This window comes from Lygodium microphyllum, chromosome 28, assembly GCF_053477565.2.
Source record: "Lygodium microphyllum isolate KBCC chromosome 28, Lygodium_microphyllum_v1.1.10, whole genome shotgun sequence".
In the NCBI taxonomy this organism is placed as follows: Eukaryota; Viridiplantae; Streptophyta; class Polypodiopsida; order Schizaeales; family Lygodiaceae; genus Lygodium; species Lygodium microphyllum.
Window position 1 is genome coordinate 59,955,873 of NC_141162.1, and position 15,583 is coordinate 59,971,455.

Genomic DNA, 15,583 nt, shown 5'->3' on the forward strand with positions numbered 1-15,583 from the left:
CCCTTGGCATTGGTACATTCGGATGTCTGTGGGCCCATGCCTTGTCAATCTATGGGTGGTGCCAATTATTTTGTTACTTTCATAGATGATTTTTCACGGAAATTTTGGGCTTATCCCATTAAGCTAAAATTGGATGTCTTGGTTGTGTTTCAGAGATGGCTTGCATTGGTTGAGAACCAGTCTGGCTATAGGCTAAAATGCCTAAGGATAGATAATGGGGGTGAGTATGTCTCACGTGCTTTTGAGTAGCTATGTGATGAGAGGGGTATTAATCGTTAGTTGACCGCCCCCTATACCCCCCCAGAATGGTTTGGTTGAGCGGATGAATCGAACCATCTAGGAGTGTGTACGCAATATGCTTAGCCATACAGGCCTACCACAGAGCTTTTGGGTTGAGGCAGTTAGTGCAGCTGTGCACGTCATAAACAAATCACCTTCTAGTGGTTTGGATTTCCAGGTTGCAGAGGAGGTATGGACTGGAAAACGTCCCTCTTATGCGCATATCTATGTCTTTGGATATGAGGCATTTTGCCATGTGCCGAGGGACAAGATAAGTAAGCTCGATCCTAAGAGTGTCAAATGCATTTTCCTTGGTTATGGGGATGCAGGCTAGATGGGTTATCGTCTCTGGGATCCGCAAGCGCGGAAAGTCATCTGCCGTCATGATGTAGTTTTCCATGAAGACAAGATGCATTGGCAGCCTGAGAGAGTTGTTGAGATCCATAGGGTCATATTTTAGGAGGAGTCGAGAGCTCCCACACAGCCAGTTGGACAACCTACAGCTCCAGCAGATGCTCATGGTCAGGGTATTGGACAGGCAGCTGGGCAGATAGTAGAGCCTGCCGTGAGACAGTCTACTAGAGACAGGCATCCACCTGATAGATTTTAGCCCTCGATGCATTACGTCTTGGTTACAGATGCAGGAGAGCCTTTCACTTATGATGAGGCTATGCGCAAGGGTGACAGTCACTCCTGGGAGAGGGCTATGCAATATGAGATAGAATCCTTGCATAAGAATGACACTTGGGATTTGGTTTCCTTGCCTACGGGCAAGAAGGCTTTGCCATGCAAGTGGGTGTACAAGCTGAAAAGTACCCTTGGACACCCCAAGCCGGCATAGAAGGCTAGATTGGTAGCAAAGGATTTTAAGCAGGAGCATGGTGTGAACTTGGATGAGATGTTTTCTCCTATGGTTAAGATGACCACCTTGCACTTAGTCTTGGCTTTGGTTGCTCAGCTTGACTTGGATTTATACCAGATGGATGTCAAGATGGCTTTCTTACATGGGGACTTGCATGATGAGATTTATATGGAGCAGCCTAAGGGCTTTGCAGAACCTGGCAGGGAGCACCTAGTGTGCCAATTGAAGAAAAGTCTTTATGGCTTGAAACAGGCATCTAGGGAGTGGTATCATAAGTTTGATGCCTTTATACAGTCACAGGGCTACAGCAGGAGTGCTATGGATCCGTGTCTTTACACGAAGAAATCCTGTGATAGTTCTTTATTGATTTTGGTCCTCTATGCGGATGATATGCTGATAGCAAGGAAAGCTCATGATGAGCTAGATGCTCTTAAGGCTCAGCTCAAGAAGAGCTTTGAGATGAAAGATCTGGACAAGCCGCTCACATACTTGGTATGCGCATTAGACACGACAAGCATCAGGGACTCCTCTACTTGTCACAGAGGGAGTACATTCATAAAGTCCTTGAGCGCTTCCGCATGCAGGACGTAAAGCCTATTGGCTGTCCATTGCCTTCTTATGTGAAGGTATCATAGGCTGATTGTCCGTAGACAGATGAGTAGAGGACTGAGATGGCCAAGATTCCCTATGCATCCGTAGTGGGCAATCTTATGTATGCCATGATAGCCACTCGTCCAGATATTGCCTTTGCAGTTGGTGTTGTGGCATGCTATATGGCTACACCTGGCAAGAAGCATTGGGATGCTGTGAAGGGTATCATGAGGTACATGAAGGGCACTGCAGATATGTGCATATGCTATGGCATCCAAGATATAGGAGTCGTGGGGTACACTGATGTTGATTATGCAGGACATGCAGATAGTAGGAAGTCCACTTCTGGCTATGTATTCACATATGCTGGAGGTGCTATTTCTTGGATGTCCAGGGTACAGAAATGCACGGCCCTTTCTACTATAGAGGCCGAGTATGTTGCAGCCACTGAGGCTTGCAAGGAGGCCATTTGGTTGGGTCATTTGGTTGCTGACCTTGGTATTGATGTTATCCCTACACTGCATTCAGATTCTATGAGTGCTATTCAGTTAGCCAAGAATCATGTCTTCCATGCGAAGAAGAAACACATTGAGGTGAGGTATCACTTCATACGTGGGGTCGTTGAGGACAAGTCTATTGATCTTGTCTAGATCTTGACTGACTAGAATCCTGCAGATTTGCTTACGAAAAGCCTCTCTATAAAGCGCTTTGCCTTCCTTAGGAGGTTGATGGGCGTGGGATGAGATGACGTCTTTCCTCATCCTGTTGTACATGTGTACATGTTGTACTGTCTTTTTTCTCTTTTCACTCCTCACTAGGGCAGATTCGCCTTTAAGTGGGAGGTTGTTGGGGGTAAAGGCGCCTCCGCCTAGCCTCCCGTGTATTACTACACTGACAGTCAACCGCCACTGCACACTGCAGGTGGTGGGCGCCCGTCACCGTCACTTTATTCTTTATTCTTTTAGTGACAGTTTGAATAAAGGAAGGCCCAGTCACACATTGTGACTAATGGAGTTCCCATTTCTTGTCTCTCTCTCTTTCTTGCTCTTGCTCTCCCGCTATAGCTCTCGAGTGCAAGCTTTGATCCTTCTCACCTTTCATGGCCAACACTTGCAAATGCTAATTTATTTTGAGGATTTATTGCTTTTTCATCATTCTACTACAAATTCATTAAGCATTATGAAACCTTTATAGCCCCTTTGATACTGATAGAATTAAGAAGAAAGCTTTATTTTGGGATTTAATGGCAATATTTTCAGCCCTTACTCTTCTCATTTTAAGCAAAAAATCATCGAGGAGATAGATTCTTCGCTCACAACTAGACACTTAGGTATTTTTGAAACCTATCGAAAGATTTCAAGGAGTTTTCACTAGAAAGAATTATGAAAGGATGTGAAGGATTATATCTCTAAGTATATTTCGTGTCAACAGAATAAGAACAACACTCATAAGCTGGATGGTTTGCTACAACCCTTACCCATTCTTGAAGGAAAGTGGATGCATATAACCATGGATTTCATTACTAATTTCCCTATGACTAAGAAGGGATGTAATATTATCTATGTAGTGGTGAATAGACTCACTAAGGTAGCTCATTTCATTCCCACAAAGGCATAGCTTAGTGCATCACAACGGGCCAAATCAATTCATAAATTATATCTTCAAATTGCATGGATTATCATAAGTTATTGTTCATGATAGGGACTCTTAGTTCATGAGTAATTTTTTGCAACAAGCACTTTTCATCTCTATGGGCACTAAATTAGCTCCATCTACAACCTATCTTCCATAGAAAAATGGCCAAACAAAAAGAGTCAATAAGTGGTTGAAAACCTATTTTGTGACACTTTTGTCATGATGTGCAACATGGGTGGGATTCTTGGCTATACTTGATTGAATTCACCTACAATAATTTGACCCATTTTAGTATTGGAGTTTCTCCCTTTGAGGCCTTGTATGGCTATAATGGCCCCCTTTCTATAGTTCTCTTTAGTGAGAAGATTAATCCTCATGGAAAAGAAAAGTTAGATAAAATGTAAACCCTTCTTTAACACTACAAAGTGAATCTTAAGAACGCCCAAGTGTAGATGAAATTGTATGCTAATGAGAAGAGACATCCAATGGGGTTCCAAGAAGAAGGAGAGTTAGTATTGCTGAAAGTACCTAAGTCTTGATACTCCACTTCTGAAGAATAGCTCAAGCAACAAGCTTACTCAAAAATTCTATGGGCCATACATGATCCGTAAGTATATAGGGTACTTGGCTTACAAATTGGAACTTGCCTCTTCTACAAAGATTCATAATATCTTCCACATCAGTCAACTTAAGCCTCTCCTTGGCACTCAAGTTGATTATGTGGAGGAGCTATCACCTATTCATGAAGAAGGCCTTATACAATATATCCATTAGGAGATCATAGGTTAATTAGAAAAAACACTTTACTCTAGGCTTATTATTGAGTATTTGATTAAATGGAAGGATTTACAACTTGAGGAGGCTTCTTGGAGGGCCACACCCATATTGGAAGAGTTTTCCTAAGATGAGCTATTGGTTGAGAGTTAGCCATAGTTCACCTTGTTGTGCCTCTACAAAACACACAAACATCGATCTCTTCATCTCTCCACTCTTTACAAGATTTCATGGCTTCTCTATCCTTCTCTCTCTTGTTATAGTCTCTCTCTCTCTCTCTCTCTCTCTCTCTCTCCTCATCAAATTTTCTCTCTCTTATGCATTCCTCCCTCCTTCACAACATTCATTCTCTATGTATTTGCATAGGTAAGAAATTTGGGCCTCATTTTTACATTGATACAGTTATAAAAGTGTATCCTAAGAATCTATAGTAGTTGTCTTGCATGAGTGAATATCCATGTGGGGTCATGCTATATTTATAAAGAAATGTGATTAAGGTGTGAGCTTATGTATCTCTATTTTCCTAATGAATCTACTTAGCACTAGGTAATGGTGATCAACACCAAATTGGAAGCTACAACATCCTCAACAATACCTATTTTTGCTACAATTGTAGCTTCCATAACCATAATGAAATGTACATTAATTGTTTACACAATGTTTCATGCCCCTTTTGCAACCAATACATGATGCATAAAATGAACACATACAGATAGTTGATTCTATCCAATTTATCCTCAATAGCCAACATACAAAATATATCATTGTTGTCAGTGACAAAAATTGAATATATGTGATGGAAAGGTTTTCCTTTATAGAGGAAAATTTGCACAAAACCAACATGTGCTATAAAGCACATCATAATAAAAGGCCTTTTCTACAAAAGTAAACACTAGTGATGGGGGAGTTGTGCCATGGTCCAAGGGACGGACATCATGCCGTGGTAAGTAGAGGTGCCCTATGGCATGGTGGGTGAGGTCACATAATGATTGGGGCAATGGGGTCACTGGTATTACGTCATGGTCATAAGGAGATGATTGCCTTGCCATGGTTGGGGTGGTGGGGTGACACATGCTAGGATGCGGCATTTTCCCAAGCATGGCACACCACCCACTGCAACACAATACCCCCCCCCCCCCCCCCCAAGATTATGGCACAGACCCTCTCTCCCCTATACTATGACATGATACATGTCAAAAGTTCTACACAAAATGACAAGATAGATTATGTAGTAATGATAGTAGCACAAACAGAGCTTGAAATGCTTCCACATTAAAACATTTGATAATATCAATCCCACTTACCTTGCCTACAACATTATATGATCTTTGAATGCTCCATGAATCTTGTCTTAATCGAAGGAGATGAAGTAGAGGGTGTTAACAACTCTGCTCAAGAAGCCAAAACCTACTGTGGTACTAAATGTTGGATTTAGGATTGCAAGGATGCACATGCATGATTTGGAGAAGAAGGAGCTTAAGAGCATATAAGGCAAAGTGTGTGGAGAAGTATCAACAAAGAAGATTTCAATACTAAGTTTTCCCTAGGGGGAAAAGGTATGTATAAAATGTTAGGGGAAAGAAAACTTCTCGTAATGGAGAGAAGTGCCTATGCAATCCTAAGTATATTCATGCATAGCTATCGCAATATGTTAACAATACTTTTCAATTTATTATTGGAAAGTGCAATTGTTTTATATAATAAATAGGAGTATTTTTTTCAAATTATTGCTTCATTTAATAGTAAAGGTTAATGTACCTCTTGAATTGACCAAAGATATGTGTTTACAAACTTGGCAAGGTAGGTTAATACTCCACCTTGGCCTATAAGGATAAGCATAGCCAATTAAGCTCCTCATATTTCTAAAAAATATCTATTAGATCACGAACTTCCAACTTACTAGAGTTCCAGATATCAAATTGTCTCGTGATGCCTTTCTTAGCTAGCACCTTTGGGCCTTTTGATTCTTGCATGTTGATGCAACACTATCTTGATAAGCATAGAAGCTAATCAAATGATTTGCAACAAAGAGGCATCTACAACTCTACAACTTGGCTTGGCCTAAGGAAAGACTTTTAGCACTATCTTCTGATCTTCTAGCAAAGCCAATGTAGTTTTTGATGATGTAATATCAACGAATCATTAACCATTTACATTTGATTGGTCTGTTGATCATAACCACACAAGGAAGAATCCAATGAAGGCATTTCAATAGACTAAAGACAATACTATTAGCTTCATCTTTCGTAAACTTGTCACCCCTTACTGAGACCACCATTGGCCTTACATTTAGGGCCTCCCAAGCAATTGCCTACCATTTTGGTAAATCACCATAACTTAATGAAAGTCCCTAATCGCTAGTATACCAAAATTTTTAATCATTTCTTCCACTTTGAGAGCATCTACTAAAATCTTTAATACTTTGTCATTAGGGTAATATCCAAGATCACAAATGACTTGACTTAGTTTAATCTAATTGAATCCATCCTCATCAATCCACTATGCTTATGCAACCCATTGTGCCTCTTCCCCACAAGTCAAATGAAGAATTTCATTTTTTCCTTTGTTGATCTTAGAGCTTGAAATTGCTAATAGATTTGCAACAATGTGTCAAGGTTACACTTATTTTCTTTGATACCATTATAATTGTCATATGCAACAATGTAAATGAAAAAAAGAGTGCCCTTTGGAAGAGTTAAGTGTCTTAAAGCACCCTATTGAACCCTATAATCAATCATCTCAAAAGAAGATTAGTGACAATTTCAAATAAGAGAGTAGCCAAAAGATACTAATTGATTTGCATTCCACATGGAAGCTATATTAGCATTCCACATTAGTTTCCATGTGGAGAAAATTATTTGTGCTAGTCAAAACAAATAGTTGATACTTATTGGTCCAAAAAATATACAAGCATTCATGTTAAAGAACTTATTCTCAATCACAACTTTGGGGCATTTGTCGTGTGCATGACACACCGCAAACTTTTCCCCTCTATAAGAAGTTTGAAAGCGTCATTTATTCTTTCAAAAGGTAGCTCATGTGTCACAAAATTATCCACGTTTAATGTCTGCAGGTCATGTGTCCACCTCATTACAAAAGGATATAACATAAAACCATCACAACGCATGTAAAGTTAAATCTATTAAAATGCAATCTATAGTTAGCTTTTAAAGACAAGTGTAACTTTAAAAAATTATATACCTTGTCCATATACATGTCCACAAGTTTTGCTATTTGTGACCTTTTGAATTCACCAAAAGTGGAGGCTTTGATTTGAATTCCATCAAAAAATTGCATGGGGTGCAGATGTAGCAATTTATCTTGCCTCATTTCGATACCCACCAAAATTGTCTTTCCCCATCCCTTCATGATTTAAGAAACATATACAGTAGGCAAATAAGTGCACCAGAATCTTATACACATATTCAAAAGAAGGAACAAGTGAAGAACTTTAGAGCTAACTATCATTAGTTCAATAGAATGATTGACTATGCATATATATTTATTTATGTACTTATATGCGTGTGCTTGTGCATGTGGATTTATGTACTTTGTGTGTACTTTATTTATGTAGTTTGTGTGCATATAATTTGCTTCTTCATGTGCATTTAAAAGGTTGAAATAAAGCTAATGAAGGAAACATATTCAAAGGATATTTTTGTTGTGAGCACACTCCTTTAACCAATACTAATACCATATCAATCTTATGAGGATACCATACTTCTATTGTGAGCACACTCCTTTGATCAATACTTCTAGCCAATAACACCCATACACAAAACTTAACTTCTATGTAGATTATTATTAGGACCCTATGTGCACACATTTTATTGTTTGTTCTAAGTCTATAGAGATAGAACAACCTTAGTAGAGGCAAGTCATGTTTAATCATTTGAATGTGTGACCAATCGGATAAGAATAGGTGTACAACCCTGATCTTGTAACTTGCTTTGTTTATTGGTTAGATTTTTAGGTGCTCTATCATAGTGACTAACACATGTAGTAGTTCATTCAAGCATTATTCAACAATATCAAGGTAAAAAATAAGGGACCCCATGATGTTTAGCTTGAAAATAGATGGGTGAATGTTTTGCTAATCAAAGGTGAAGAATTGAGAAAATTCAGCAAATATTGTGGAAAAAACCTTATTCTTAAACAATATGAAACTTTGTTGTGGACACACAAGAATGCATATCCATATACAAGTTTTTATGTGTGTGCATGTGTGCGTGCGTGCGTGCATATGTGTGTGCGTGTTCGAGTGCGTGTGCATGTGCGTGCGTGTGCGTGTGTGCGTGTGACAAAAAGAGAGAGTATTAACCTATGACTTGATGCCTAATTATGTGACATATGTATCTGTGTATGAAAGATAGAAAGAACGAGCATTAATCTATGACTTGATGGCTAGTAAAGTGATGGAACTACTACAAAGTACTAGAATATCTCTTCCTAGACCTTTAAGGGGAACTTATTTATAATTTTATACCATAAGAAAGCCTTTAGAAAAAGCAATCACATTCTTTTCCCATTAGCGACTCAAGCACACTCATGAATATACCAATAATAAAGGGATGGTTAATTATTTTGCAACATACACAAAGAGTACATTCTATAAAGATCTAGCAATACTATGTACTTCTTTTGAGAGCTTATGGTTTGTTTAAAAAGTAAAAAGTGCACAGGAAGGTGGGTCAAAGCCCAAAATCTCAGAAAGTTAAATTGCACATGAAGCAAAACACCACAAAATGGAATATAAACTAGTCATCAAGTGTAGTCATGGTCATAAAACTCATGCTACATGGTGGGTCAAAGCCCAAAACCATAATGATAATTTAATGGACGTATGTTGTAAACCAAAACAAGTCATGAGTCACAAAACTCATGAGTGGATGTTCATGAAGCATAGGTACTATTATTCGAGAGCTAAGGATGATTCTACAAGGTCAAGATGAGTGTAATACTAATGAACATCATGCACAAGGGATTGTACATGGTGGGTCGAAGTCCATAACCATAATTTAAAAATGGTCATATACTAAAAACCAAACCAAGTCATGAGTCACAAAACTCATGTGTGTTGGGCAAGCAAGTGGAGTGGATTAAATGTTTCCCCTCAAAGTTGAAAGACTTAACTTTGTCCCTATTGGCTCCTTTGCATGCTAAGGAGGAAAACAAATTAAAATATCATAATCTCCTTTATTTGAGTTAAGGATGATTCTATAAGGTCAAGGTGAGCATAATATTCATGAAGTTGAGCCAAGAGTTGAAAATTACAAAAATAGCATGTATATTTCTACTAAGTCATTGACTCAACAAAGAGATGATTCAATGTTTTTTACTGATTGTTGATAGGCATATACTTTTTGTCCCTAGTTTTTCCTCCTAATTTAGAAAGTGTAATTGAGAAAATCCTTTTTTCACTTAAAATGTATTGTATACTTGGGTCAAAAGGGGATTAAGTATTTGTTCATTAAGGGAAGAATCTTTGTCCCACATGAACAATTGGTAACTAACATGGTCTTTAACTAAGTTGAAGAGGATTCTTTTAGTTAAGTTAAATACATTTTCTATGAATAATGATTTTAGAGAGAGAGAGAGAGAGAGAGAGAGAGAGAGAGAGAGAGAGAGAGAGAGAGAATTATGCAAATGTGATGAGATGAGGAAGTAAGATTTAAGGGTGACATTACCAAATCCTTAAGTTGTTATAGGCATGCATGTATAGCATGTTTATTAATGTACTTGCTTCATTCAACTTGTTGAGTTTTGCTCAAATAACCTTATTTTTGCAAGTAGATGGAATATGGAATGTGATAGAGTTGGTAACATCTATTATATTAGGAGTGGCATGTGTTAGATCCAATTACCAATATATTACCATTTAGTTAACACTACTTATTAGTTAGTTGGTCCCAAGTTGCATCAAACATGAAATTGAAAAGCTAATGTGTCTCTTTGTGTGTGTGTGCACATGCACGTGAGAATACTAGCCTCATGGCAGCTTCCAAATGCAGATAACATAAGGTCGGCATTGCCCACACACTCAAAACAATAGTCAGCCCCCCCATCGGTCAACTCTTTCACCACCTGCATGCACACATGCAAAAAGAAATGCAAGCACCAAAAAATTGAGATCTAATGCAAAATGAATTGCAAAAATTTCACAAAAACTTCAAATTTGAATGAAAAAGGTTTTTAAACCTTAAACTTCACAAAGGTTTAGTCAGGAACATGGCAAACATGCATAATTGGATTCAAAAAAGTTATTCCAAATTTTAAGTTAAAAGGTTCTTACGACTGCTACCAAAAATGCTTTTTGAGAACATTGGTAAGCATTACCACAAATGGAAAAGCTTAGCTCCTCTCAATCGCATTAATGGTACTATTACCCTCTACACATATGCATGCATCACAAACACACTTAAATCACATCATGAGATTCTGCTATGCTCTATGCATGCATCAAAAAGACCCCAATCCACATCATGAGATAAAGTGTGATGCATCCCCAATCTACAACATGAGATAGGCTTCACTTTCCGCGCTTTTAAATAGTAGATGACACTAGATTGGCCCTCAAAACTAGCCATAGTCAACACAAATGCTTATAATAAAGTTCCAAAGTGCTTTGTTCCTTTCCTTGTGTTGAAAGTATCAACCTCCTTGCAAAACGTTTGGCTTTCCACATAAAAGGCTACCCAAAGTGTCATCATACTGGAAAGTTATTAATAGAATCGTTTCAAGGGTTGACTTAGAATTGGAGAAAGGAGGCTTACGTCTTGGATTGGCTGGATGTAGTCCCGAGGATTAATAAACTCAGTAACGCCGAAACCTTTGGCTGTGGTGCACACACACATCACACATAAGACAAAAGACAAGCCATACTTTATTTATATGACCACTGACCAGTCTACATTAATGTTGGTCTTGATCAGAGCCAAAGTCTTCTATTCTGTGTGCTGTGTGTGTATAACACAGAGATGCACAATAGAAGCCATACAGATATTTATGTGACCAGTACACTGTTGGGTTTTCATCAGAGCTAAACTCTTCTCCTCTGTGTGTGTGTGTGTGTGTGTGTTCACCTGTGTCAAACTTTGCTGGATTGATGTCGATCCCGATGATGCGGGACGCCCCTGCGATCTTCGCCCCCACCGCAACCTAAACAAAACAGAATTGAGAGAGCAGATCATCAGACACACGCATGACAGCAAACCATCTTTCATCTCCATTTTCATCTTTTTGGGAGGGAAAAATATAAGCAGACATGAGAGCTGGGAAAATTTAACCCAATCAATTACCGCTAAACCCACAGCTCCCAGCCCAAAGATTACAACAGTAGATCCCTTCTCCACCTTGGCACAGTTCCAGGCAGCTCCAAGTCCTATAATATATACACATACATGCTGAATGATCATGAAATCAACATAAGTACATGATAGCTGTGACTAGTATATATATTTTTGTGATTAGATATACATATATAGGCAGGCTCCAACTCCTATCTGTACACACATACACCTTGAAGGATCATGAAATCAACAAAGTACATAATTCCTGTACATAATTTTCAAATGATAAGCTGTGACAGCTTTCAGAAATATGTAATGCAGCTGGTAAACCCTACCTGTGGGGATTCCACAGGCAAAGAGGCAGATCTTGTCAAGAGGTGCCTCTGGATTAACCTTAGCAATACAGCCAGCCTCCATCACTGTGTACTCCGAGAAGCTTGACACATTCAAGAAATGGTAAACAGGGATCCGCTCCCCGTTGCCAGTTCTTATCGAGAAGCGCGACTTTCCATCATGTGACATGGTACACTGGCCAGCATTCACCTTGAGCTTGGTGCAGAGATTGGTTTTATTCGACTTGCACTGCCGGCATTCCCCGCACTCGCCTGTGAACACTGGGACGACATGATCTCCTTCTCTCAATTCTGTCACGCCATCGCCCACACTCTCCACTATCCTGCATATCACAGATGCAGTGCACAATCATCTCTCGATGTCTCTCTCAGTCCAGACATCATGACGGAAGATTGTTGATCAATCAACCACACACACACACACACACACTCTCTCTCTCTCTCTCTCTCAAAAATGATCAGTCCAGATCATCATGTAAGATTGATCAATCAATTATCAATCAGTCTCTCTCAAGATTTAAAAGTGATAAATCCAAATCATCACGTAAGATTGATCACACACACACACACACACTCTCTCTCTCTCTCTCTCTCTCTCTCTCTCTCTCTCTCTCAAATGATCCCACCCAAGCCATCCTCACCCGGCCGCCTCATGCCCAAGAATCCGGGGAAACAAACCCTGCCATCAATCAACCACCAACCAAGAAGAAAAATAACTCTCATCAGCCGTGAATATGATCGTACACAGGAGCAAGGAACCCCCGACACAGAATGAAGATAATCAGCAATATATGGGACTGCATGTAATACCTCGTTCTCCCAGAAGTTTACATCGGTGTGGCAGAGCGAGGTGTGCGTGATCTTGATTCGGACCTCGCCGGCCTGTGGGGGATCCACCTGCACCTCCTGGAGCACCAGGGCCTCCTTGGGCTTCCAGGCGACAGCAGCTGTGCCGGAGGGACAACAGAAACAGAACATCAAATGGCTGCTCTCATAGCAAATCAGCATGTTGCCATGCAAGACATTAGTCTTTTCATAGCAATCAGCATGGTACAATGTCAGACCGAGACTAATATAGCTCCAAATGCATGTGAATTGTTTGAAAGAAGAAGATGAGGAAGAAAAATGGCAGCTAACCTTTGCATGTTATAACTTGTCCTGCTGTGGAATTAGGCATAGGATTGTCTGAGTAGTTGCCCATTAATGTGTGTATTGATATAGCTTAAAGAGAGAGAGAGAGAGAGAGAGAGAGTGTGTGTGTGTGTTAGGGGGGAGGGGGGAGTTCAACCTTGTCACTGTTTATATACCCACTTGAGTTGGGGGGTAGGGGGGAGTTCACTGTATACATACCCACTTAAGCAGGGTGCTTCGTGTTGCCTAATTTTCAACTTTGGCGGCCTAGCATCTGACGCGGAAACAGAACGGCTAGGTCTTACTTCTAAGAGGACGTCCCCCGGAGTGTTTGGTGATGGGTGTCAAACAAATCGTTACTATCGTCGTGAGTTCTTGGCGATCGGAGCTTACCTTCCCGTAGCTTGTTATGTGACTCACTTCACCTATTGATCCAAGTCACCCTCTCCCCTAACCCATGATCTACATCCCTTCTCAAGTATAAAAAATGGTCTCTAACAAGGGTTGACTTGGCAGCGGAAGGGTTCAGTACTTACAATTCCTTGATCTCCACTATATTGGCATTGGGCATATGTGCCGCGCCTTGTCCTTGTCTTTTTTGTGCATCATAGACTTGGGCATTTAGACACTCTGATCACCAATGTCCTTCCTACATACAAAAGAAGTAATGTTTAGCAAAGGACTACTAGCCATCCTTTACTGCTAGCTAGGTTGTTGCAACCTTTTTTTGCATCAAGGATTTGAATATAGTGACCTTGTGGGCTTCATTGACCTGACCAAGGTGATTGACTATGTATGCCACATCGAACTGCCAAATAAAAGCATTCGAATCTTCATTGGAAGATCTTGAGAACTTTGGTAGGGATATGCTAGGTTGGTGTACCATTAGAATCAGAAGTAAAGGTAGAGTTGGGAGTATTAATAGAATGCCTACTAGGTTCAGTGAAGCTAGGAAATCACTTATTAGGTTTAATGATGTAATGGGAGGATTATAAGAATGTCAGGTTCACTTCCAATTGGGGGATGAGAACAGGGCATGCCATTGCAAGTTTTGGGTGACAGAGCTTCAAAAGTAAATGTTATGCAAGAATTTCATGAAAGCTTCTGGGCTGGTCATAGTGGTGTTTGGGGTACTTTTGCAAAGATCAAAGAAAGATATTGGCGGCAGGGTATGTATAAGGATGTTGCTCACTTTGTGGAAACATGTATGACATGTCAAAATGTATTCATCTGTGAGACATCGGGATGGATTGCATCCCATATTTTCATTGTCTCTTCATTTTAAGTGAGCAGTGGATTTGGTCACAATGCCTATAGGTCTTTGGCAAATGAGTATATTGTGCTTGCCCATAAAGAATTCACTAATCAAGTGGAAGGGAGAGCTTTACGTACTAAGACAACAAATGATGTGTATACTTTTCTCTTAGAAGAGATCTTTTGTAGGTATGGCTATATGGGTAAAATTACAACAGATAAGGGTGAGTTGGATGTAGATGAAGCTCATGATTTCTTTGCACGGTTGGGGATAAAGCTTGCTTTAACTTTAGCCTATAACCCTGAAGGAAATGGAAAAAGTGAAAGAGGTCATCCACCTATTATGAAGGCATTGGCAAAAGCATGTGGAGAGAAGATAAAAGAGTGGCCAGGATTGCTCCCTTATGCTTTGTGGGTTGACAGAACAACTCATAATGCCGTTACAAGATATATGCCTGCAGAATTGATGTATGGTCAAAAACCTATCATGCCGATAGAAGAGATGATAGTCACATGGAGTGTGCTACCTTGGGAGGAGGAGTTGAATCGAGAGGAGTTATTGGGCTTACACATTAGACAATTGGAAAGAAAGTTAGAAAACATAGAGGCAGCAAGTGCAAAGTTAAGGGTAGCAAGGATATAGAACATGAAATGGTTTGACAAAAGACATAGACTGAGACCAAGAACCATAGAAGATGGGGATTGGGTATTGGTTTATGATAGCAGTTTAGACAACCAGCATAGTGCCATGTGTAAAGTTTTCAAAAGATGGTTTGGACCCTATGTGGTAAGATAGGTATTTGATAATACTACTTATGCATTAAATGAGTTGGATGGGACATCAATAAAACTTCCGGTAGCAGGGAAAAGAATCAAATTATTCAAGAGGTGGGAATCTACTGCATATGAGTTGCCAGAATTGGAAGAAAATAGTGGCCATGATACAGGGGCTAGCCAAGAAGATATGGAAGATGAAGAAGCAAAGGATATGGTTGTAGAGGATGAGGAGGACTTAGAATCCGCTGACAACTAGGATTTTGGCACATACCAGAGGATGTGTAGGTTCACAGGGGATGGATGTTGTGATACTATGCGGACACAGTGTGAAAAAGCATGGAATGCATCATCATCCGACTACTTTATTGATCTAGAGAGTCAATGTGATCTAAGTCATTAGTACCAGTGTGAGTTACATGGATTATCCAAAAATACTAAATTTTTTGTTAATTTTAACCTATTTTTTATATTATTTATTGGAAAAATCCAAAAAAGCTAGAAAAGCTTCTAGAATAGGATGGCATGCAAAAAGCAAGTGGCTTTTTTAGCCAGTTATGAGATTCTTCATAAAAAATGATAGATTGGTGAAATTGCCTATGTTACGATTGTTGTTGGACGTGCTGAAAACTGCAATTTGA

At 39.6% G+C, this 15,583-nt stretch overlaps 1 protein-coding gene across 1 annotated transcript; it reads right to left on the reverse strand.

The window, feature by feature from the left end:
• Positions 1-6,902: 6,902 nt before the first annotated feature.
• On the reverse strand, positions 6,903-13,048 carry LOC148011508 (alcohol dehydrogenase 3-like). Its single transcript, XM_087670231.1, has 10 exons — positions 12,921-13,048; positions 12,594-12,730; positions 12,425-12,462; positions 11,766-12,106; positions 11,440-11,522; positions 11,224-11,299; positions 10,915-10,976; positions 10,130-10,225; positions 7,343-7,504; positions 6,903-7,208 (listed from the first exon to the last, which is right to left on the reverse strand). The coding sequence occupies exons 1-10, from the start codon at positions 12,982-12,984 to the stop codon at positions 7,080-7,082; spliced, it is 1,188 nt and encodes a 395-aa protein (XP_087526357.1). The 5' UTR covers positions 12,985-13,048; the 3' UTR covers positions 6,903-7,079.
• Between the last annotated feature and the right edge of the window lie 2,535 nt (positions 13,049-15,583).

What these genes read in the sequence shown, in the direction of transcription:
- LOC148011508 (XM_087670231.1), bottom strand. Translation starts at nt 12,984, where the DNA reads ATGGGCAACTACTCAGACAATCCTATGCCTAATTCCACAGCAGGACAA. An exon ending in TAAACTTCTGGGAGAACGAG is followed by an intron (nt 12,463 to 12,593) that starts GTATTACATGCA and finishes GATTGATGGCAG; the next exon opens with GGTTTGTTTCCCCGGATTCT. An exon ending in TGGGAGCTGTGGGTTTAGCG is followed by an intron (nt 11,300 to 11,439) that starts GTAATTGATTGG and finishes TGTTTTGTTTAG; the next exon opens with GTTGCGGTGGGGGCGAAGAT.